At 37.9% G+C, this 26,272-nt stretch overlaps 1 protein-coding gene across 2 annotated transcripts; it reads left to right on the top strand.

The window, feature by feature from the left end:
* Positions 1-83: 83 nt before the first annotated feature.
* On the top strand, positions 84-25,982 carry LOC124136308 (coiled-coil domain-containing protein 146-like). Of its 2 annotated transcripts, XM_046502195.2 has the most exons (21): positions 84-172; positions 1,759-1,930; positions 2,346-2,428; positions 2,786-2,995; positions 5,829-5,886; positions 7,477-7,653; positions 8,193-8,213; positions 10,668-10,741; positions 11,727-11,954; positions 14,078-14,264; positions 14,510-14,605; positions 15,396-15,521; positions 16,311-16,444; positions 16,589-16,753; positions 16,922-17,146; positions 19,552-19,616; positions 20,831-20,994; positions 21,225-21,353; positions 22,376-22,513; positions 22,917-23,165; positions 24,123-25,982. In XM_046502195.2, exons 2-21 carry the CDS (start codon positions 1,784-1,786, stop codon positions 24,324-24,326), a joined length of 2,880 nt encoding a protein of 959 aa, XP_046358151.2. In that variant the 5' UTR covers positions 84-172; positions 1,759-1,783; the 3' UTR covers positions 24,327-25,982. The 2 variants fall into 2 exon arrangements, with proteins under 2 accessions (XP_046358151.2, XP_046358152.2); XM_046502196.2 differs by lacking the exon at positions 8,193-8,213.
* The last annotated feature ends 290 nt before the right edge of the window (positions 25,983-26,272 follow it).

The raw sequence follows: 26,272 nt of genomic DNA, 5'->3' as shown, positions 1-26,272 counted from the left end.
AGATGTTTATATCAACTTATATTATTTAACACAAAATTTAACATTTTACGTTATTCCCCATGCTCGATCTGAGCATGCGCAGCATGCATGGTAACTGTTGTTAATGTAAACCAGCCATATTGGATGTGCAAATAATTCATGAAGCTTCATCTTCTCAATGTATCTCCTGAAGGTAATCACGCACTACGGCATGATACTAGCAAATCGATCAACGAAATCAAGACGGACCGTTTAATTATTCATCGTATCGTTTAATGTGATTATGGAGTAATTTATAGGTGTTAGTTATCTAACATCTGTAAGTAAACAAATCCATTTTCTCTTTTTTTGTTTGCGTTTTCACAGCGTATGTTTGTCATAAATATTTGTCAGTAGTTATTATTTGGAGAGGTGTATATATTCTCCTATGGGAATAAATATGGTACATATTATGTCAGAATAATAGAATATAATACCTTTAAATTACTTCTTTAGCTCACATAGATTTTGTTGAAATATGTATGCACTAATTGACATCCAATTTTGTACAGTCAGCAAATTGCAGCAGAACTAGAATGGTTGTTTCTTTTGGTAATTTTGGAGCAATTTCTTTATGAAGGTGTAGGGTTCTTCAAGGGATGTTCTACATTGTGTGGTGAAATATATAAGGTCTGATTTCATTCACAGTTTGTGACTTTTGCAAAATTTCTTTTTTAAGTAAGCACTGCTAATAATTATTATTGTCCATGATTAAGACTGAAAGAAACTAAAATTGTTGTCACAAAACCTGTTTGAGCTAATATACTTAAAAGTGTTTGGCAGCAATTGATTTTAGCAACCAGAAACTCTAATTATTCATTGGATGGATGTCCATGCCAAGTCATCGCAAATCTTAGGCTTGTTAATATTTAATTATTAAGTTCTAAAAGTGTTTCAGGATTGCTTTCAATATGGATAAGTTATTTTGAAGTTTAAATAACTTTATCAAAATTTGATTAATTGAACTAAAACAGGTGAGTTTCAGGTACAGTCTGTTTAGATTAACCCTACATATCAAATGAGCTTTCTTCTTGAGGAACAATACGTACACTCTAATTTCCTTATGCACTCTGTGTGTATCCATTTTCTCTAATTGCACCACCCTGTTACGTGTCCTTGTCAATCAAATAAATGTGATTGACATTTTATGATGAATAGAAATCCAAATTATTTATCAGTTGGTTTTGGTCTAATTATCTTGTCAGCAGTTTATTGACAGCCAATTTCTTTAGCTTGAGAAATTCATTGTTAATTCAGAAACATTTTGTCGGTGATAGAGTAGTGAAAGTGACACTATTGGTTTCTTCTCAGTTCAGCAGTGACAGAGGAGCGTAGAATGTGGTCAGTCATGCAGGTTATTTCTGTGTTATAGTTATGAATAATACTTATTCATTACAAGTATGTTGGTGATAAAATACTATTGTGGACATTATTTTCTATAATAAAATAGGTTTCTTTAAGTGGATTGTATCAACATATTTGTTTATCTTGTTTCTTTTCACAAAACCATCATTCATTCTAATTTAAAAGGAGAAAATGTTTTTTGTATGTTGAAACATGTATAGTGTATTGCTTTCATAAGAAAAAAACATGAAATAGATATTTTAGAACAAATTTTTCTGTAAGAATGTCTCCTAAAGTGTTATAATCAGCTAACTTTTTCTTTTGTTTGTATGATTTGTTTGACAAGCGATTTTCATTGATTTAATGTTGGATCTAAATTTGGATATATTATGCCAGGAATGAGTTAGCTGGTTGTCTGAGGATGAGTGACGCGGGAGGAAGCGAGAGGGAGGAGGAGGAGGTGTCGGAGTATGTCCCCCCGATAGCACCCCTTCCTCCCAAGGTCATTAAACAGGAAGAGAGTCAGATAGAAGTCTCATCAAGCCCTGCTTTCCAGTGTTTGGATGAGGTGAGTTATTGTTGCAATGATGTTAGATCAGAGCAATGTGTGTTTTAGAGCATTTTAATAGTAGTGATGATTCTACTCTATATCAGTAATTTTTTTTAAAAATATTTCAAGAGATATATTTATGCCTCTGGGCATATTGAACTTGGTGAGAAACTCTGTGAAACAAGAAAGTTAACTGGGCTGACCTTAGCGGTATATCAAAGTGATATAGTTTTATCAGGATTCAAATTGACAAATTCTGATGTTTGTTTATGATTGTATCTCAAATGCAATAGCAATGAAAAAGTAATGGCCAGTAGGTTTAGCTAATTGCATCATGGATCAGGAGTTTGTGAATAAGTTTTCAAAACTTAAAAACATCATAGTTTATGCTATTTAGAAATGAATGACTTACTTGTTAAATTTCATGTTCCAGTTATTTCAGCAAGGAAAGTTAACTGGGACAAAGGTTGCTCTACTGAAATCTAAATACACAGAACTGCATGAGACACTTAAAAAGTAAGTTATCCTCCTGTTGAATAATAATTTAACAAGCATATCTGAATGTTTTTCTGACTTTTTTTCATTGGTAATACATATCTTTAACACATTTTGTACTCATAGCTTTAGTGAATACCTAACATTATTGTGAAGAAAGAAATAACATATTCACTTTACCACCATCCTTGTTTGACAGTATATTATTTCTGTAATGCAAGAGATGAAAATGACACTAAATTTGCTTACTTTTACCGACATACTCCACACCAATTTTGCATAATTGTTTTTGCCTGAGAATCAATTGTTGATATTGTTTCAGCTTTGCATTATTATGTGTCTATCTCTGTGTGACAAATTGTTTTTATTGACATCCAGCTCCAGACTTAATGAAACAACACTGCTCCGTCAAGCCAAGGACTACACATCAGATCTAGAGAAACAGAGAGCAGAGTTAGAGAAAGGGGATAACTTCCCAGAGAGTTCCAACACAGAAGTCACCAAACTCCGTGAACAGTTTCTCAAGTACAACAATGATCTGGTGGAGACAGAAGAACGGCAGTATCAGCTGGAGTACAAGCTGGAGAGGTGAGTCAAACAGTGTTAGGTTTGTTTGTTTGTTGTTTAACGCCACCCTCAGCAATATTCCAGCTTTATGACAGAAGTCTGTAAATAATCGAGTCTGGACCAGACAATCCAGTGATTGACATGAGCATCGATCCACGCAGTTGGGATACAATGACATGCATCAACCAATTCAGCGAGACGGACCACCCGATCCTGTTATTTGCTGAAGACCTATTACCCATATCTTCATTGGTCTGTTGGGTAGCACTTGCTCGCTGGTTTTGAGTTGTAGTTTGAAGGTAAAAAGATTAGGTTTGAGCCAATGTGTGTTTGTTTGAGATGGGCTTTTCAGGGAATCAGGGATGATAGGTGACCCTCACATGAAAGCTGGTCTTGATGTGATGAAAAGTATGAGAGATGCGTAAACATACTGTTATCCCAATATATATACTAGCTATTGGAAATTTCTACACAGTGCACTCACCAGTATAGCGGTACTAGAACATTCCACAAGTGTCTCTAACAGACTCTCACTGTCCACGATTTACCAGACCGAAAGTTTACACACCACACTTGCATCTAAATATAGTAACTATAGTGACAACTGCTTACACCAAATCTTGACAGAAACTATGTAACACAGTTACAATCATTTTTTGTCCCTAGATTTAGCGGGGTTTGAAGTGGGGTTGCCCTATACACAGGGTAGAAGAGTTTTGATGTTATTTGCCCCCCAAACACAGAGACATTATCGTGAGCATGTAACCAGCTGGTAACACCGAAAATACCATCGCAACAAATCCATACTGAAGTACGCAAATTAATCATGTGATTACACTGTCTGGTTATAGAAAGTGTTCATTGTATATCTGGACTTATGTTTGTAACCTTTTTCATTAATTTTATTCAAAATTTCATATTGAGTGAGAAGTGATCGCACAACTCACCATTATTTACAGCAACCACGGTCAGATTACCGCTACTGACACCTTGAAACAACTTTAGTTGACAGATAATGGATACATATATCATGCCACACGCTGACTCGTTAAAAGTAATATTTGTTGTAGTTTGACAAATATATATGAACATAAAGTTTTCGCGAGCGTGTGAGCCTCAACGGTGATTAGTCAAATTGTTCCATAAGTGAAAAAACATCCGGTTATAGGAATCAGCTGTACAAAAGTGCTATACTTATGGTTATTTTTATTTCAAATATATATAGTAAAGCTTCAACTAAAATAACACAATATTGGAATATATTATTCCTGATAAAATAATAGTTTCAAATTCAGTTATTCAGATAATTGTATCAAAGTTCCTTAAAGTTATATTAGGCCTAAAAAATAAAAGAATTGTTTCTCAGGCAATGATTTTTGAAAACATATTGCATGCAAGCAGTCTTTTTTTTTTTATTCCGAGAAATGGTGTGTCCAAATGATTGCTGTTTCTGGCTTAGTTTACAAGACAACACACAGTATCTCTACACATAAACAATAGACAGTCTCCATGGTCTAGTGGTAGAGCGTCCGCCCAGAGAGCGGAAAGTCCAGGGTTTGATCCCCGGCCGCGTCATACCAAAAGACGTTAAAAGATGGTACTTGTTGTTACCCTGTCTGGCGTTCGGCATTTAGGGGCTAAAACAAGGACTGGTCGGCTCGGAGTCAGTATACTGTGTCTGAGTGGGGTATCCATGTTAAACTGTGGCATGGTATCTCAGTGGGCTAGCACTATAAATCGGCATCAGTCCGGACTAGTACAAGCAGCCACACACACGTGCATGCACATCGCTCTATAAGTGCAATAATCTTGGACGCGACGTTAAACCCCATTTCACCTCGCATAAACAATACCTAGCAGAATAGGAAATACAATTTAAATGGTAAATCCTGGTATCTAGTAATGTTTTATCTCAAATGTCACATTTGTATTGACCAAGTCATCATCTGTTCGTTTGCCTGAATCCACTGGAAGGATATGATGTTATTTTTTTTCGCCTACTTGATTTCCCCTCCTCCTTTTTATGGCTGATGTTGGGTTTGTTTATGTGCTGGTGATGTGCTTCATTCCGGATAGCTTAAAAAAGAGGGTATATTGATTAACATCGATTTTGAAGGCCTGTACAGGGGGTTGCCTTATAGGCGGGGTCGATTTACAGACAGCGATATACAGTATTACTGAAAGCTTTGGGAGCCTATTTCACTCACTCACAGACTGAATGATTCTTGTAGAAACACATTCCTGAATTGAAAATCCAAAAGTATTTCTGATAATGAATAAGTAAGTAGGAATTACAATTACTGTGATAGCATTGCTTTACATTTGGGAAATGTATGATTTTCTTTTTGTGTTATACAAAATTGACGTGAATATAAGTTGTAGCAGGATCACAAGGGGGGCATAGGGTTTTATGCATCCCGGAGGCTCATGGTATAAAACCTTATGAGGGTGCATAAAACCCCATGTCCCCCTCGTGATACTGCTACTACAAATCTATCAGATTCTTACCGACATGTTTTAATGTTACATTGTAAAAGAATTAAAACAAATTCAAAATTGATAGAAAACAGCTGTTCGATCGAATGGAGGTTAACTTGTGCTCTGTCTTCCATTGACTTGGAAAAAGGGTGCAGCTTTTTGCTTTGAAGCAGGGTGTAAGGGATTTATTCTGCCTCTCAGAAGTCCATGTGCAACCCTACTTGTTCGTGGCGGGGTATAAGAGATTTATTACCCCGCTGAGAAATTTATTACCCTCCAAAGCGGGTTATATAGTATTTTTTCAAGATCATGTGGACCGATCAGAACTCACCATTCTGACAGGAGGTATGATAATGTTGTTTATTTATTTTTTCAGTTTGACAGAAGAGAAGAAAATAATTGAAAGGGAGTATGAACGGCTCCCTAAACAAGGGGTGAGTATACTTTGTGCTGTTCTGAATGCATACATTGCTTGAGCTTGCTGTTTGATAGAATTTTCCCTTTAATTTGTTCAAAATGATTCCTATTTTAGATGACAATCTTTGTTTAATGTTGACAATGTTACTTGAAAGATTGGACATATACAGATGTAAGTGCTCATTTAAAGGCGTCTCAATAGTGATTGTATAGATGATTCAGTTATGCATGTTTTTTTTATGAAATACTGTTTTGCTCATAATATGGGTCTAAGAAAGGCTTATTACTCTCCATGATGGCCACGAGGATTTCTGGAGCACATATATTATGTATACTTTTTAGAATGCGATACCAAATAATCGGAAAATGTTGTTGAGTCCACACTTGTCATTTGACATCAGTATCAATATACATTAGTGTCTATGTATGCTAAGCTTACTAGATCAAAAGAAATTTAATAACTCTGGCAACTCCATATATACTGACTGCAAAAAATAAGGGATAATATGGAAATAAGTAAGCAAAATAAAATTTTACAGAAGAATTTACACAGCTTTGTTCTTACAAGACTTCATATCAACATACAAAACACACTGTGGAATGTTTGTATAAGGAAGGGCACAGCCCATCTTCCTGAGGCAGGGGAGTTAACTGACTATAAAGTCCAGTTTACACCCTTGCCGAACTAGGCTGGAACGATGGAGTTCTATTTTGGCTTGACTAACAAGCCTATGTATAGTCCAGTCAAAATCACGTAAGAAAATCAAAAATTTGAAATTGCTGTGTAAATTGCAGGATTTGCACAGAATGTGTACCGCCAAGTTGGCATCAACAGATATTTTTCAAATCTTTTCATGTTCTTAATCATGGTGATCACGTGATTTTAAATTCTAACCTCGTTCGGTAAGGGTAGAAACTGGACTTTTAAAGTCATTTAACTCCCTTGCCTCGTGAAGAAACTGACTCTAAACGTCCAGTTTCCACCCTTGTTTTGAGTTTCCCCTTGTCATCCTGAAGACCGGGTTTGATTCCTCACGTTGGTACAATATCTGAAGTTTATTGTAGGTGTTGCTGTTGTAACATGTTTGAGGTATTGCTAAGACAGGGGTCAGTTTAACTGCTGGCCCGTTGGCCTGTGGCCAGTTACTGAAACGTAAAGTAGATGGCCTGTTTGGCTAGTCAAAATTTCACCCCTTCTCCGTGTATGTTTCATGTTTTCATTTGGATAATATCAGTAGAAAGACAGCAGGCCGCTATTTTGTAATGTTGTGTACAAAACTTCTTTATTTGCTTGTAAATCTACACAAAATGAGGCAAATAGAAGCCAAGATTTAATCTCCGGAGTGCAGGAAACAATGTTTTAGGGGTGAGGAGTTCTGACATTTTCAGAGCATTTTCAGGCTACGTGACCTCATGTTTGGCAACTTTGCAGCCTCCACCATTTAGTTGTAGGCCAGTTAGTTTGGAGAAGGGTGAGTCACTTTTAAAAGGAGCAAGCCCTGCTGGCTACATACAAATTTGTTGTTAAATCTACGCAACTAAGAGTGTGATTGATCTCTTCTCTCTCCAAAAGGACGTTGTTTATTTCTCTATTATTGACATTGAAGGAGATCGAGAAAAAGATCAAGCAGCTTCAAACTGCCTGTGATGAAATGAGGAAGGAGATTGGACAGAGTCAGAATGAGGCCAAGAACCTCCGTGAAGACCTCGAGACCAATCAAAGACAGCTGGGCCTCGACAACAAGGAGTATGAGGAGTTGACCGAGAAGTTGGAGAAGTTGAAGGTATGCATTCTTTCATTCCTTGCTTTAACACATATAATGGATTGTGTATAGATACTATAAACCAAGGGCGGATCCACTCGGATTGTCTACAATATATTAAATTTGGAATTCAAAAGTAGGGGTTGGGGGCAGACATCTCTTAATGTATTATATTTTGTCAATATAAACAGACATTATCAGAAATGTAATCCACGTAAATTCTACTGTTGAAATTCATTTCATATTGTCATTTTCATCTTTTATTTTTTAAATATTCTGACATTTGTATATCTTTGTTTGAATACATTACAGATTAATTTAATCACCCCATTCTAATGATAATGTATAGCCCAATGTTTGCTATGCTGGTAGACAACAGGGGTGCAAATGAGTAGGTAGAAAAGTTGGGTTTCTATCAAAATTAAATCAGGCGCATTATTTTGTGCCTTGTGATATTGAAAGATGTTCCTGTTTAGGGACATTTTTCTAAAGTTTGGGTCAAAGTTGTTGAACTACTTACACTTGCAAAATACAATAATGAATAATTGTTTTAATTTCAGCTAGACTATATGAACATATCGGTGATTCTTTATTTACTCTTCTATTGCAAATCTTTATTTGTAGTCGGAATTTTTGAAGCTAAGCAGCATGTTAGCCATACACATTTTACATGTAGTAGCTCCAGACAGGTTGTAGTTATGTACATGTATTTCAGCATCTTCCCAAGGCAAGAGCATCCACTAGCCTATTTATCAAAGTCTATTTTCACCCTTGCCACATCAAGCCCACCTTCCTGTGCTAAATATGATTGGAACTATAGCACACATCGATAGTCCAATCAGAGAGCGTTGATGTGGCAAGGGTCAAAACTAGGCTTTGATATCGGCTAGTGAACACATTTGCCTCGGGAAGCTGGTATTTCAGTGCTCCATTAAGAATTGCTTCTAGTGCATATTCCAACTCCTATTTTCCTTGGTGACTAAATGGGGGATCGCAAGGTCACGTTGGCTGCCACATATGGACAGCACTATCTGTTTGTTTCTTTGCACACTATAACCGTGACCCACTTCTGGTAACTACAGCTAGCATATTACAGACTATATATGGCACAGTATCTGATTCACTCTTCAACTTCCTTAAAAAATCATTATACATTCTTTACTTCACAAATATATTTAGCTGAAGAGCAACAGTTGTAATGACTATTCTTAGTTCTTTGCAGATAAATTCTTTCTTTTTATTATGCTCATTGTAGTGTTTGTAGAGGAATGTTATTGTTAGTCAAATTGTGATAATTTACATTTTACAGGGATGACTTTTTCATGTGCTTGCGCCATGTCCCTAGATAGTTACCTAAAGGTTGAACAAGCAGTAGATCGAGCCAACAGTATGTAGCAAGATCGGTAGTCAGCTCCCTGATATTGTTTGTTTTCTACAGCTGAGAGATAATGTTCCTCTGGGGATTCCTGAGCAGACTAGGTCTCTAAAACCCATTAATTTTTCAATCTCAGTAAAATCATATTTTAGTTCTTGCTACCGCTAAACAAAGATCTGAGGACCATTACAGGTCACATCAGAAATGCCTTTCATCTGACCAAACAGAGCGTTGTTTACCAGATCGGAAAGTGACATTTGGAATTTGTTTCCTAATCATGCAACCTTGAAAAGGTTACCACAGGGTATTCTGAGTAACAGTTACGGGCTGTATGACTGATTCCGTCAAAATCATTGTTAATCTCTCCCTTCAGTGGGATAAACATTTGAGACAGAAGAGACTTTCCATAGGTCGTGGGATGTACAGCCATACAATCTCAACCTTCTATTAGACATTACAGAATCTTTTGGGTCAGTATTCAAATTTGAATCAATTTTTTCCAAAGCATAGCTTAGAATGGAAGTCACAGTTTGAAACTTGTGCCTTAAAGCTTGAGAAAGCTGCTTTCTGATTGGCTGATATTGATTTCTTGTTAGCAATTTCATTGGACAGTCAAAGTTAACAAATGGTCATTCTGATGTGACCTGTAATGTCCTCAGATCTATGTGTAGCAGTAGTGAGCACTAAGATCTGATTTTAATCAAATTGGTACTTGTATAAAGATCTGGGTGATGATTTGATCATTGCTCATTCTATCAACCACTGGTTTGCCTTGTCCAGACATGATTATTGACAAGCTATTGTGATGTAGATGGACTATTACTAACTGTGGTGTAAACAACATTCACTCACTTACCCAAAGGGATACTTAGGTTACACATGTTTCCAGTTTTGGGTCTAAATAAAACTAGATTTGCTAAGCTTGGTAAAATGTTTTCATTTGGCATGTATTGATTTCTTTGTCGTCCTTAGAAGAGTTTTGCAATAGCCAGAGACTACATTCAATGCTATTGATCAATTATTATTGAAAACGTTAAATATTTACTTCAATGGTGTATGACTTTTATAGTGTTTTCTTTTTGCAACAAAGAAAGATTGATCAGGATTTGGGCTTTGGCTTGATGAATCCTAAAGCTTAGATTAGACAATAGTGTCACCATTTCCTGGTCCATGCATCTGATGAAATATGAGATCTAGCTGCAAGAAAATGAAATAGTATTATCTGTAGAAATACCTTCATATTGCTTGTGTTTTGTACATTTTCTTATTGCTGAAAATTGTTTGTGGAGGTTGTTCTCAGGAACCTTTCACCAGCCATATATATGTATATGCTGGTGGGTACAATGTATTAGCTGCAGTCGTTGCTTCTGTGAAAAGTCTTATGATATAACTCTTCAAGTACCAGTAACCATATTTATGTGGGCAAACAAATAGAGAAATACTGTATATGTGTGTGTGTTTGCATAAAAGTGATTTATCTCACAAATGCTTAGCCTTCACAGACTACATGAGAAACATACTGATGAAAGGAAATACAAGTTTTGTAGTCTATAGCCAAATGCTGGATGTTACTGTTTTTCTGATTATTTTGTCTGCTGTGTGTATGTCTTTCTTGAATCAACAGAAGTGTATTATATAGTCTGTGTGAATTGCATTGCAGGGCGACCTGGTTCAGATAAATACTGTCCCAGGCCAGATTGCCAAGGAAGCTGACAAAATTGCAAGACAGAAAAAGTAAGATATTTGTACATATGAATACTGTAGTAGATCAGTTGATGAGATCTTTTATCAGATATTTTATTCCAATATGATACCTCTCTGTGTGAAAACATGACAAACCCTCCACATTAGACTTCCAAAACAAAATGAAGGATGTGTGGGTTCTTGAGCCAATCAGATGTCAGCTTTCTAAAAAGATTCAGTTTATTTATTTACCACCGTTATTTGAAAATTTTGATCTTAATAAAAGAAAACCTTCTTCCTTATGGGCTTAGATACAACAGAAACAGGTGATAAAATACTCCAACAAAAATTTGTATTATTTCCATTTGGAACTGGCTGTTTATGTTGATGTTTTTGTATACAGAAATCAGATATGCTGCTCGGAATGTTTTGCTCGCTAGTTTTGATAATTTGAAGCCTTAACACTGATTGGCTGATTAGAAAGTTCACCTCATGTGACCTTCCATGAAGACTTGAATGTTCATGCAGAGTGATAGCATATCAGGGGAAAGATCTGATTTTAACAATACCGATAGCCCCTTCTTGTAAGTTTTGATTTTTTAATGTCAAATATGATAAGATGGGTGAAATGTTGATGTTTGTGAAGATATTTTCCTAACTTTGAAAGCAGGGATGAGAGCCGTGCCAATTTTCACTTATCAGAGGGGCATACAAAGTATTGATCTGGACTACCAGTTGTCAGACTTCCATTTCTTGTGGAAGCCTCAGTGGCTGAGTGGGTTAGATTGCTGACTGTCTGTGCTGGCGATAAGGTGCCTCACTCTGAGAGTGTGGCTTCAAATCCAGATGGGAAATGTACTAGAATGTGTACTTTACCAAGAAAGTGTTATCCCAAATATAACATTTGTTACAGCGATAGTAGTTATTCAAATGAGTTAACAGTCAGTGTTCAGAGCTAGTATAAACATGCTATGCTGGAATGTGATTGTCAGTTTTTCAGGTCGAAATATGTTACATTGAGATATTGGTGTTTCAGTGAAATGGACAACAAACTCCAAACTCTGGCATCAGAGTATGATGAATTAAATGAGGCATCCAAAATCCTGGAAACAAAACGGAGGAAGTTGGAAGATGAAAAATTAGAATTTGACTCGGAATTAGAAGAACAGCGATCCATATTGAACGAGCGAGAAAGAGAGCTTGATTTATTACAGAAAGATTATGAGCATGCAAAGGAACGTGAAGCAATGCTGCTGGGAGATAGGTGGGTGTATTTGTGTGAGCTTATGATTGATATATACTGTATGTTACATGAGACCAGACTGTTACGAGTGACACAGTGTCTCAAGTAACGAAAGGAAGGACCCAACTCAGTTTCACTATCAACAATATTTAGTTATTACGAAAACCTACAATTATTCAATATTTACACAATTGCAAATACAATCTGGCAAACTCACATATGTGGCAAAGCATAGCAGGTGAATACTCACTGTGATACAGAAACTCCACCAATCGGACACAGCCTGGATCCTGGTCACAAACATATTCCGAGCACAGTTCTATTATCCAACGACTCTGTCTAACTCAAATCACAGTTCCACTTTTCTGTCCCTCACAAATGACTGACATGGCTGAATATGTCACAAGATTCCACTGGTAGGAATGTCACAGACCGATATGGTCCCGATATGGTCCCGATATGGTCAATACAGGGACCTAGTAAGTGTGAGATCTCCGTCCTGGACCCATCTCAGCTATCAAAAAATAAAACTCTCCCAACTCCAATGCCTGGAGGTAGGTATAAACAACCAGGCCCCCTCTAACTCAGTCACATGTCCAAGCCTCTAAACAACACAACATATTTTGCTTACAGGGTTACATAAGCAACTCAATGTAGCAGCATACCAACCCACCACAGTGGCAAAGCTAATCAATCACAGGTCAACCTCTGGTCCACCTTCACTATAACCTCAACCTCTTTCCTTACAATACATGGTTACTCTTTGGTTAATATAAATAATGCTCACGCATAACAATACTCAATGAATAGATTGAGAGGTGGCCCAGAACCCAAAACCAATGTTGTTTGAAAGTATTTTACAGGGACACCTGTTTACAAAGAGCAACAGATAGAAATCTGCCTCAGAATATTTGAAGAGTTTCTTGTCTGTATATACAATATGACAACATGCATCGGAAGAATTCCCAGTACTAACTTTTGATAAAACTCAAAACCTATACTACTAGTGTCGAACTGTAAACATGGTCAATAATAACACTCATCAGGCTTCATGGGTTGTGTTGATTATCTCTGCTGAATTCTCAGATGAACATTAATGTTTGAAAGAAATTTGATGCTGTTAATGTGTGAAACAACATTGCACAGACAATGTATGTGGAGTTATTTAATTCTTTTATTACAAATTCACTAGATCTATTTACTACCATAGCCTTGGTTTGAGTCTGATTCAAATGACACTAGAAAAAAGCTGTTCAATATTAATCGTACACTCATATGTAACTGGGTAGTAACTGATAAGAGAGATGGAAACGGTGATGTTTCACTACCTTAACAAAGCTATCATAGAGAATGAGTCCAGCTTGTTTAGACCCTGAAACAAATATATCCAATGCAGCCAATGCCAGTCTATGATGTTTGGCAAGTCTAGATTACTGCAGTGTCAATCTGAAAATGAAGAAAGTCTCCGGGCTCCTTTTTATTATATTTGATAACTTTGTTTGTTTGGTTGATGTTTTACGCTGCACTCAGGAATATTCCACCTATGTGATTCCAGTCCACTGATTGACATCATGAGCTTCGATCTGCGCAGTTGGGATGCAATGACATTCATCAACCAAGTCAGCGCGCATGACCAAACGATCTCACTAGTCGCCTTTTACGGCAAGCATTGGTTGCTGAAGACCTATTGTCTACCCAAATCTTCGTGGGTCTATTTTATAACTAGAATTTAACACCTGTTTATTTTTCTAGATGTTAGTCAGGGGTCCAGGGTACTTAGCATTATAAGATGAGACATAACACACTGGATTATCAAGGAAGGTCTCCAATTGCATGATGGGCAGGGGTGTCTCAGTTGTCTAAGGCATGGCAATTCGCTGTGCTGATTTGCTTGGCTTGGGCTCACCAGAAAATATGATCGTGTGTTCGAATCACGGTTCGCCCCAATTATGTTTCTAGGTTTGTCAGCACCATACCCGTGCTCATGGATTTCACCAAAGCATGGATAGTCCTGAAACTATCCATTTAGTCACCACTTACAACAAGCATAATCGCCTTTTACAGCATGCATGGGTTGCTGAAGACCTATTCTAACTTGGATCTACACAGGAGAGTCACATAAAATATTTCTTTTTTGTGTACAGGGCAACACTTGACTTGAACTTGAGGCATGTTCATCTGGAGAAGAAAAATCTTCATGATGTTCATTCCCGCAAGAGTCGAGAAAAGGATCGAGACCTCCGTAACCTCAAGAAGGCTGAATTACAACTCCGCGTGGCCGATGAATCACTCAACCATACAAAGTCTATCCATGAAAAGATCAAGTCACAGGTAACGGACTTCAATTGCAACTAGTCATAGTCAATAAGTTTGATTATTCATACATTGATAAAGAATGTTGATTGTAAGTGGGGGACATTCTTTGTCAAGTCGTCCATCTTGACATCAGCTCCACACAAACACATTCAGATGTTGTAGTTTTTGTTACAACAGTGATATGTACACTGCCAGATGTGACATGATGGGCTTCAAACAGGTAAGGGCGAAAGACTGTCATTGTGTTATTTCTATTTCAGGTTGATGGACTCCCGCGAGACGATGGCTCTCTGGTGAAGAAGAGGGGAGATCTGCAGAAGGAGGTGGAACAAACCAAGAGAGCTCTTGCTCAGCAGGTCAGTCTCTAGAGGTCGTGGTGAATATACAAATGACTAATGAAGAGTCTTACAGAAATGTGCAGTCCTACAATTTTAGAGAAGGGCTTCTGCATTTTGTGTGTTAGAGGCGATATAACGAAGATGTTTTAAGAACTTGTATTTTCTAAGGACATTTTTTTAACAACTTTTCCTTTTATTTTCTTTGTTAGTTGGACATTGTTGATGATTAGATAACTTGGTTATAGGTTAGTTATATTTCAGATTTGATAATAATAGTTTAAATAAGTTCAGTTTTGTAAGCAGATTGTTTTTTCAAATAAGGAAGTTAGAAAAATACATATATTAAGAAGTGGGAGAGTTACTGTTGTTAGACCTTGAACTACCAATCAGTGTTCAACACTAACACTGGTCTGCTGGTCCAAGTCTAGCGTGTTTTCTTAAGGGCCGGTAAAATTAAATAAATGCTGGTCCAGTGGTCTACTCTGATTTTGGGGACTCTAAGCAAAGCCAGCAATGTAAACAACCCTGCGTGGTACAGTGGTTATCATCCTGGCTGGTTTCTCATTCTAATTGCACAACAAAGTAACACCTTTTAAAACCCTTTTTGGTCAGGACCATTGTGTCTAACAGAGATCCAACAGGACCAGTAGATTTTTCTGTGTGCTGGTCCTTTAGACCACTGACAAATTTTGGTCAGTGTCAAACACTGCCAATGAATGTCCACACCATACCTCTCCGTTTGTGTTGGAGATGTAGATACACTGCAGCATCCACCATACACTGACTACACCGATGTGCTTGTTTACAGAACTCCCTGACGGCGGTGGAGCATGTGAAGCTTGAGGCAAGTGCAGCCGATGAGCAGAACCTGTTGTTTGAGCAGAGTGATCTGCGCATTGAAGTCGTGGAGCTCACCAGACTCGCTGCTATCAAGGTCAGTATATGATAGTGATGGTTATCCCTTTGAATATTTCAATCAAAAATCAGAACTCTCACATCATTCATTAATCAAACATGATTGATTAATTCTCATTATGAAATAACAGACAAAACAGTGACATGTCTGAAGTGATTGAGGTGTGACATCAATTCATTTTAAAGCAACTTTACCTTGATAGGAAGAGACAAAGCCCAGTTCACTGAGATATTATGTGCATCAAATGATATAGAAAATACTAACTTCCTTATGAAAGCCCCAGTGAAGATTCGGGTCTGAATTGGTCTTCAGCAATCCATGCTTGCCTTAAGAGACAACTAACGGGATTGGGTTGTCTGGCTCACTGACTTGATTGATGCATGTAATTGTATCCAATTTACGTAGATCGATGCTCATGATGTCAATCACTGGATTGTCGGGTATAGACTCGATTATTTACGGACTCCCTTCATATACGGGTATCTGAAATATTTCCGAGTGTGGTGTTAAACAAGAAATAAACAAACAAACAAATCCTAATGAGTTGTCCACAAACAGATATTTTTTGTGATTATGTTTATAATCGCCATACCCAGGCACGTGGGTTTCACTGAAGTGGTAAACATCTTTGTCCTGCATCACTTCGGGATTGCCTCCCTTGTTAAACTGAGATGCCGTGATTTAACAGGAGTACTGTTAAAAGCAACATTAAACCCAACTCACACATACTCATGTCTCATAACTGAGACAATTTCACTTGGAATGATTCTGTCAGATTGTTTTACAAACTATGTGCTTGTTTACTAGGCTGATGAGAGAGAGCAGAAGGCTCGAGACTTCATGAGGGCGGAGATGCGCTTCCACCGGGCTGTGGAGGACCTCAAAACGAAGCAGCTGCAGATACAAGACCACCAGAAGAAGCATCAGGAGATGCAGCAGAAGTGAGTGAAACTCCAGTAATCTTACATGAGTTGTGTCCCTTAGTGCTTCTAGGATCTGCTGATTGTTGGTTTGAATCTCAGATAATGCAATTTTTAGACAACAATGATAGTGGTGAGTTCTTAAGTGTTGAAATGTTTCTTCAGACTGAAGGAGTTTGCCAAGCTGTATGACGTCATCAAGAATGAGCGAAACAAGTGTGTGAACCTCATCCAGACCAGCACCCAGAAGGCAGCTGAGATGAAGGAGAAGATCAAGATCCTGCAAAATGAGATCGAGATCCTCCGTACAGCAGTCATGCAGAAGGACAGGTGAGAGTAGAACAAGGGCAGATGGTCAGTGAATCATTGCTTTGCACCAATTTTCATTTGTTTTCCCTGTCTTTTCTTATGTACAAGAGCAAAGTTTAGTGAAAATGGCCCCAATAGTAGGTACATAGATATATTACACTTCTTTGATAAAACCTTTGCTTCCACTAGACAACTTCAGAAACATCGCCTGAAGCACCGCGCAAGTCTTGAGCTGCGTGACAGCATGCGGAAGGAGGTTGCTAAGCAACAGCGGGTGGAGGAGGCGATGCGGGAGAAGCAAGAGCAGCAGAAGATGGACATCTCCAAACTGAACTTGATGATCAACCAGGCCGAGGAGCAGATGGTGAGACTCCGGAAGCGATACGAGAGAGCAGTGCAGCATCGCAACGACAGGTGAGGAGGGAGATGTTTTATAGGACAGTCAGCAATGTTGCTTCTTGCATTCGATTTCAAAACCCTGGACGACACAGGTGAACCAAGGTATAACTCAAGTTAACCTTGGTTGACCAATGTTGGCTCATATTAACTCATTCAAGTCAGACTTTGGTTGACCTAAGTTGTCCAAAACTACTGGGGTGTGGTACTCAGGTCAGCTGCCTCCAAGTGACCTAATCATTAAAACAAATCAGTTTCATTTATAGATTCAATCATGAATAAAGCATTCTAATGAATATATTAACTAGGTATTGAAAGTATATGTGAATTCTGATATGCGTCGGGGAAATTTATCTTGTTAATTGTTGATATAAAAACGTTACAATAAATAACGTGGCTTTCATGATTTTGCTTTCTATTTGATGTTCTACCAGTTATTTTGAACTTTCTTGTGTTACATGGATTGAACAGAAAACGTACCATGGCAGATTTGTCAAGCAATGAAACACTAGATAACCTCTCGTAGTTTGGTGTTATAGCACTCAGCTGTTATGTTGTGTCTCCTTATACTGGCAGCCATTATGATATCTAATGTCGTAAAATTTGGTTGACTCAGGTCACTTAAATAATCAAACACACATACAGGTATATCATGGCAACATGTAAATAATCAAGTGTGGGTCATTCAAAGCAACTAGGGGGCCACACCAGGGGTCCGGAAAATTTAAAATCCCAATCGGACATTTGCATTTAGGCCACGCCCCCTTCAAATAGCGTATTTTAGTATGACTTTTCACACACATTACAAGTTTACGTATTCATAATATGATGAATTATGAATTGTTTCAATTTAAATTGTTTAATTCACCGGACAATTAATAACAAATAATATCATTTTAGATTTACATGGAAAACATACGTTTTTTTCTTTTGTAATAACGATCTGTTAATGTAGTGAATGGTCTAATTAATATTCATGAGTCTGCTCAAGTGTACGCGTTGTAACATTTGGATCGAGACTATTATCCCATATTTGGTTATCACGTGACCTCACGGGAATTTTTTTTTTTTAAACTAAAGATTTTTTTAAAAGCAAGACAGATCATTTAATCACAAATACAAAAATATTGTTGATAGCAATAGTTATTTGAATACTTTTTTCATCTGTACTTATTTATTGACCATAAAAAAATTGGATATCGATTGTCCGAGAAAGCAAAATGGCGGTCAATCAAGATTCAATATACGACTAGCTACTGAAAACAATAAAATCTGCAAATCCTCATTGTATGTCAACCAAGTGAAAGTCGTTAGCCACGACTTACAAAATGATCGTCCAGACTTTGAGGGTTTGGCAGATCCGCTCGACTGATCTGCATCAGTCGACTGGCTGTCGTCACGCTTTCGCTTCTTGTCTGAGGTTACGTATCGTAGCATGGTGACGATAATGAGGTACATCGATGATGCAAGGTATTAATGTACAGTTGTAAACACCTTTCACTCAAATTAACAAGATGTTCTCAGTAATTAATCCTCGATTAATCAGTGTCAACTCAGTTTATTGCCTATTACAGTGATTGACCGATTGGACTATCATGTAGGTACGATGTATTTACAGCAATCAAAACAAACAAAGCTTGTCAGTGTAGTTAATCTTCATTGTGTTGCAACTGCAGACAGAAACTGCTCAGTCCTTTTTAAACTGTTGATCATGTCCTGTCAAAATTTAAGAATGTCCGGACAATACTTTTTAAAATGTCCGGTAAGCAATATTTTAAAACGGACATTTGAGATTCCCAATCGGACATGTCCGGCGCATATGACAGTTTCCGGACCCCCAGGCCACACATCATGTTGACAACACATGTTCTTGTATGAGCTGGGGGCACGGGTGGCCCAGTCGTCTGAGGCACCGCAATTCGCTGTGTTGGGTCCCTTGGGCACACCAGAAACCTATGATTGTGGGTTTGAATGCCGGTTCACTCCGATTATGTTTCTAGGTTTGTCAGCACCATGCCCATGCTCGTGGGTTTCACCGAAGTGGTAAATGTCTGAGACCTGCATCACTTTGGGCTTTCCTCCCACATTAAGCTGACACGCCGTGATATAACTGGAATACTGTTAAAAGCGGCGTTAAACCCCACTCACTCACTCACTCACACAAAGTAACTAACTATCAATATCTGTTGGGTTACTGACTGGTCACACATATCAGTGCAAGGTGAACTTTGGTTTCTTATGACAACATTTAATTAGGTCCTTATTCTGCACCAGAATCCACAAAATCTCAAAAACTTATTTCCAGATTTCTTCTTATAAACCATGGTGGAGACTTGTATGCTGATATGGCACGGATAGTGTTGGTAAACTTAATAATATGACCCATCATCATAGCAAATGACATTCACTCCCGACATTTTCAGGGGCATTAAGCTGATTGAGAGGAATGAAGAAGTGTGCATCTTCTATGAGAAGGTTAACATCCAAGGTGAGTACCCGTGACCTGTGAAGATCCAGGGTGCAATAGGTCTTCAGCAACCCATGCTTGCCGTAACAGGCGACTGCTTGTTGTAAGCGGCAACTAACAGGATCCGGTGGTCAGGCTCGCTGACTTTGCATTGTCACGAAGAAGCTGAAACTTGATCCCACCAATGATGACAACTGAAATTGTTCCAGAGATTCCAATATAGATACTAAGCATGTGACTCATGAAGATCTGGGGTAGAATAGGTATTCAGGTATTTTGCTGTAAAAAGCGACTATGCTTGTCGAAAGAAGCGGGACCAGGTGGTCAGGCTGATACATGACATTGTATCCCAATTGCATGGATCGATGTCAATCACTGGATTGTCTGCCCCAGACTCGATTATTTACATACCGCCATCAGATAGCTGGAATACTGCTGAATGTGGGGTGAAACAACAAAAAAATCAAAACAAAAAAATGATGCATGATCCTTACACAGTCACAAAGAAGCTGAAACTTGATTCCACCAAAGATGGCAACTGAAATTGTTCAAAAGATTCAAATACAGTTTTCAATTTTGCAATGACCTTTTGGATGAGATACTTTTTACCAGTTTTAGCTAACCTGAACTGAATGTTGTCTGTCATGTTTCGGTTCCATTCCATCCAATTTAATTAGTTGTTCAAGGCAATATGTAATTTAGCTATATGGATTTTTATGCCATATTCAACATTTGGACCTTGATAACATTTTGAGGCGACTGTGCTTGTTGTAAGAGGTGACTAATGGGATCGAAAGGTCAGACTCGCTGCTCGGTTGATGCATGTCATGGTATCCCATTTGCGTGGATTGATGCTCAAGATGTCAATTCCTGGATTGTCTGGTCCAGACTTGATTATTTACAGACAGCCGTCAAATAGCTGGAATATTTCTGAGTGTGGCTCTCAACAACAAACAAACAAACCAATCAGTGTATGGATATTTGTATTTTTAGCTCCCCTGGGGAGTGTCAGTAATTCAGAAGTCCTGTCAGATGATCATTTGATTTAGTTATTTTTTAGTTTTTTACCAAAATACTGCATCTTCTAGATAGGTGTGTGCATAATGCTTGGTACACACTATACTCAAGAAAATACAGTGTATATTGGTGCAAGACACTGTTTGAGTGCATCAAGGGGGATAACTCCTGTTAAAATTGTCAAAAAGCTAAAAGCATATTTGATTCTGTGTCTCCAGATCAGATGGTTCGTAACGGAGAAGTGGAGCTCAAGGCGAGAGAGGAAGAGATTAGGTTCCTCAAGATGCAGCTGAATGAGGAGAAACGAGGTCGTGAGGTCATGAGGAAAATGGAGCCAAACAAGCGTGCTTTTGAGCAGGAACTCGTCACACTGCAGATCCAGGTGAGAAAACCTCTCAAAAACATTCGTCCAGTTCAATTAATATTTTTCTGTAATTCCAAAGACATAATTTGTAAGTTGTTTCCATATATTTTAACCTCTCTATATAATCAACAGTTCATAGTTATTCTTCAGAAAAATTGTCAAACACTTTTGCTACACAGTATGCTATAGTATGTATGATGATAATGATAATGATAATGATGATGAGTGAGTGATGTCTCGTGTTACAGCTGCAGCAGTGTCAGGACCGGATGTTGGAGCTGGAGAAGGACCTGGAAAACCCTTACGATGAGACCCGAGTCCGATACCTGGAGGGTCACGACCCTACTCCGGCAGAGATACAGACCAAAGTGGAGGAGGTAGGAGTTACAGGCAGTCTTACAACCCTGGAAAAGTCATGGCATTTAAATGAAATATTTCAAGGTTTCGGATAATAAAGTTATTATGGAGCAGTTATTTAAATTGGATCAGTATATTTTGATCAAATGGAAGTTGTCAATAATGCAAGAGGAAGAATTAACATATGTGAATTAAGGAAGGCCAGGTTTCTGTTTATTTAACTTCAGCTGGACACATAGACATGACTGGGTAAGGAAATCGGAAATACATCTAAACTAGAAGTAGAATGTCACATCTGTCAAAACTGAAAAGAATTTAATAATTTGATGATGTTATATTTTTTCATAAAACGTCATGTAACATTCTTTGAACTCCTACAGTATTCTCAGACAAATCTTTCCACTCTGTTGTACCATCTTCCTGAGGCAAGGGAGTTAACTGACTGTAAAATCCAGTTTCCACCCTTGCTGAACTTGGCTGAAATGTTTGGGCTCAATCGTAGCACCACCAGTGGCTATTATGAGTTTTGTCCCTTCCATATCCCTCCTATTGACCAATCAGATTCCATCTCTCATATCACTTGCATTTGCTTCAGTCAAGGTGATCTGATCGATAATCAAAATCTATGTTGTAATAAAACTGGTCTTACTTTTTGAAGTACATCAAGTCACATGAGCACCTCGATTAAGAACATGAAAAAATTTGGAAAATATATCTTGTTTGGCGGTACACATGTTTTGCAAATCCTGCAATCGAACAATGCAGTTGCCATGTTGCTGAACCAGATGTCAATTTCATAATGGGATTTTGAATGGGCTATGCATAGACCCGTTAATCCAGACAAAATATAACTCCATAACTCCAGGCTAGTTCGGCAAGGGTGGAAACTGGACTTTTAATGTCAGTTAACTCCCTCCTCAGGGAGATGGTGCATAACCTTTTTGAAAATCCTACATCCGCCTCTGAAGCAATGTCATATCATACCGTGTTGTTCTAATGCAAGTGAGTAGAGGTTTCATGCTTCTTTTCTTCTCGTTTTCAGCTTGAGATGAGATTAGCTGAGAAAGAAGAGCAGCTTCTGGAAAAAGACTTGATCTTTGAACAGGTCAACCGACTAGCAGATCGCATCCGAGGGAAAGCTGAAGTCGGGAAACAGGACACCCTAGATCTAGCCAAGAAGGTTGGTGTTTCGTAACATTCCTTCCTATTCCATGAAAATTGAACTATATGGTCATGGAGCCAAGGCAAAGTGGTTTGTTGCACACATTATTGACCACTTGTTATTTCCAAGGGTCAATTACTTTTCAAAGTTTCCTGATACGGTTGTATTATTGCTGTCTACAGTGTATAGCAGTATTCACTGACTCACTCACTCGAGAGGTGGGGTAGCCTAGTGGTTAAAGCGTTCGCTTGTCACCCTGAATGCCTGGGTCTGATTCCCCGAATAGGTACAATGTGTGAAGCCCATTTCTGGTGTCTCCTGCCATGATATTGCTGGAATAGTGCTAAAAGTGGCGTAAACCCATACTCACGCACTCACTCACTCACTCACTCACTCATTCACTCATTCACACTCTCTACAGGTTAATGATGTGCAAGCAAGGATCAAAGAAACAACACGGAAGATGATGGCGCTGGTGTCGGAGCTGTCTATGAACCAGGCCAATGCCATGAAGCTACAGCAGGACCTGCGTGGCCGGGAGACGGAGCTGGAGCAGAGCTACATGAGGATGGAGAAGGGAGACCCACCATCCGAGGAGTGTGAGAGGGAATGGCTGCGAATGGTCCGAGATGAGATGAGAAGGATGCAGGACAAGGATGACATCAGAGCTGTGAGTGGATGTTTAGTAGGGTCAGAAGGCATTGGAATATATTAATATGTCATTGAACTAGGACACAGTAAATTATGCATGCAACTTGAACAATATAAGGTCTACATCACAGGTTTTGTGATATTAGGTACTGACAATCACAGTGCTAAGAATATTATGTCAAAAAGTGCCATGTAATATTACATTAATGGCACTTGACATTGAGATGATATATCAAGTAGGCATTGTTTTAATACTTCAGGGATGGTAACTTTTGATACTCCATCAAACATTAGTTCATTATTGTATTTTGCATTGAAAAGGATCATAGAAAATTAAGATTTGTATTATAACCAAGAGGAAACTGATACTTATTACATTGGGACCTTACAATAATACCGATGGCCTCCGTGGTCTAGTGGTGGAACATCTGCATAGAGAGCGGAAGTGCCAGGGTTCAATCCACGGTCGTGTCACACCAAAAGACGTGAACAGATGATTAAGGGGCTAATATAGCTGAAATATTGCTGAATATCCCGAGCATTTTATCAACACAATTTTCATTTATATTGTAACATATGAATGTTTCTCGCTTAAAATTTATTTTGCATTTGAACACAATGTAATGAAATGTAAAATCAAATGCCAAATTTTTGCTTTATATTCCCAAAGATCAAACATGCAACCTTCGTATCTGTAGCCCAGTGAGTGTAGCACTTGTTTACAGAGGCACTGATAAGTCTCAATGCTTTTAAGAATGTTTTAAGTACTGTATGCCAGCAACAGGTATTTTACATCCATTTCCTATGGTCCATGGAAAGTATGTTTGAAAAATAAAAATGTTGATAAATGTTAAATCGCATAAAAACCCTCTGGCATGTTTTGTCCTACACAAACAGACAGTTTTTAAGATACAGAGATTTAGTATGAATCATTGTGAGAGACCACCACTAAACCACCACCTTACTCTGTTCTCAGGCCACAGAAGAGGAAGAGCAGTACAAGCTGGCTGGGGGCCTGTACACAACTGCCGAACCTCGCCCCAACGCCTACATTCCTGATGATGATAGTGAACTGCCAATACCCCGACCATATGGCTCTCATGCTCCGTTCAAACCAAATGAAGCTGGCTCAACTATGAGACATATCAGAAAACCTGTGCCCAAACCCATTGAGATCTAAACTTTGTTTCATATTTTCTCGAGTCGTGTGAGTGGAGGAATGTATGGTGCTGGAAATATGTGAAGCTAGTTATGAAGTCGAAGGATGCATTTTAAAGGTCTCAATACAGGCTTTTGTCAAGTATTTTATTGTAATCAATGAATCAATATTGTGATCTGATTTTGGAATGAGACGGTTTAAAGTGGTATTTTTATTTAATTCTTAATTGAATCCTAGCACATAGACATATGGTCAAAAGGAAAAGACCTTGAACAGTTTCAAGAACCTACTATGAAGTAATAAAAATAAGGAATTTTTGAACTAACCAATCAAAATAGGACAGTGTATATATTTTAACAATGGATAGTTATACATGTTGTAAGAGATATACTCAACTACTCATATACCTGAACTGTTTATCCACATCTGACCAAATATAGGATAATATATCACTTCCTTCTTTAAATTTTGCAGTTATTTATTTTAGTAATCATTGCTTCAGTAAACACAATAGTTTCTGTACATATGTAGAATATTAGCTCCTCCTACTGTGATGTAACACTGAAGTCCCTTCACACGTGTTCCACAAAACCATTCTGTTGCTATTTACAGAGCTAAGTACCTACCCTTGTATCAACTTAGAATGTCTTAGTTTGACCATGGATGCCAAACATTTGTGAGTGTGCTTGTTTTATATCAATTGTAAAAGTCACTATTCTGGTGATCTGAGGACTAGCTGTATTGACATTTGACACAATCCATATTTAAAACCAATAAAAGATAAATGCCATTATTACGTATACTGGGTAACTGAAAAAGAATTAATTCTTTTATCATTGCTTGAGTAAATATAAGTTGTCAAAGATATGAATGACGATGGGACTACAACACCTTGTTGTATGATTTATTACAGGCTTCAGCTGGAGATCCTCTGAAGAAACATTGACAGGCCACAACATAATGCACCTTCCTCCACTTCCCATGCCAAATTTGCCCAAGCTCAATGTCACTGATACACGTGAATAGCCTGAAGAGAATTTAATTTTTATCCCTTTTATGATCCATTCCCTACCTTCACACAGTATTAAGCATGCATACATGGCTGGCTGCACTTGTACAGTTACATGCCTGCTAGTGACATGTACAACTGTTGTCAATGTCATGTACATTTCAACCTTCCCTCCCTGCATGTGCCTATAACCTGTCAGCATTCCCTTGTCATTGCCTTCCCTTCAATACCAAAACTGTTTGTATATCTATTGTACATGTCTGTGATTGTATTATTGTTAACTTATTTTGAAACAAAGCAATTCAGTATTGACAGTGATGTTTGTTGATTTATCTATTTTTCCAAAGCAAAATGATCCGAGTGTTGTTGAGCAGTTGAATTAATTTTTATTGTATTTAAACACCAGATTTATTTATATCACTTGAATATGACTGTGAAATTACAATATATGAAGTCAGTATTTTCGCTTTTGATTTGTACAGACTCTTCCATTGCCACAGCATGTCAAATATCAACACACATTACAGAGTTAAAAAATCAGATAACAAAATATATCTATGTTCATAAAGGAAGTCATACATACATAATATTAAATAATGAAGATAAGTGTCTGATATAAGGATTTTAATAATAAAGGTTACGATTGTAAATAAATATTGTGGAATATGTATGCGTGTCTGTTTTTTCTCCCAAAAAAATTGAATGCGAGTTGGGTTTAACCCTTTTTTGAACAGTATTATAATTTAAAACATTTGGAACGGGCCTACCAATGAAAACTGACAGACTGCAACAGAACGCTGTCATATGTCTGCAATACACAAGGAAGAGCATACTGCCAAAAACATTAAAAAGGCAGCACTAAAACACACATACCGCAGCCTTTCCAAACTAGGCATGTGCAGAGCAAGTAGGAAGTTGACAGTCCAAGAACTCTGAAGACTGCACATGGATGTTGCCA

Source organism: Haliotis rufescens, unplaced genomic scaffold, assembly GCF_023055435.1.
Source record: "Haliotis rufescens isolate VD_foot unplaced genomic scaffold, xgHalRufe1.0.p SCAF_22, whole genome shotgun sequence".
In the NCBI taxonomy this organism is placed as follows: Eukaryota; Metazoa; Mollusca; class Gastropoda; order Lepetellida; family Haliotidae; genus Haliotis; species Haliotis rufescens.
Note: the sequence above shows the minus strand (reverse complement) of the source record. Positions and strands in the feature narration are given on the sequence as shown.

Bases quoted from the DNA above. Each gene is read 5' to 3' on its own strand.
- LOC124136308 (XM_046502195.2), top strand. From the start codon at position 1,784: ATGAGTGACGCGGGAGGAAGCGAGAGGGAGGAGGAGGAGGTGTCGGAG. The intron at 7,654-8,192 runs GTATGCATTCTT...TTTTAATTTCAG, and splicing joins AGAAGTTGGAGAAGTTGAAG to CTAGACTATATGAACATATC. The intron at 21,354-22,375 runs GTAGGAGTTACA...TCTCGTTTTCAG, and splicing joins TACAGACCAAAGTGGAGGAG to CTTGAGATGAGATTAGCTGA.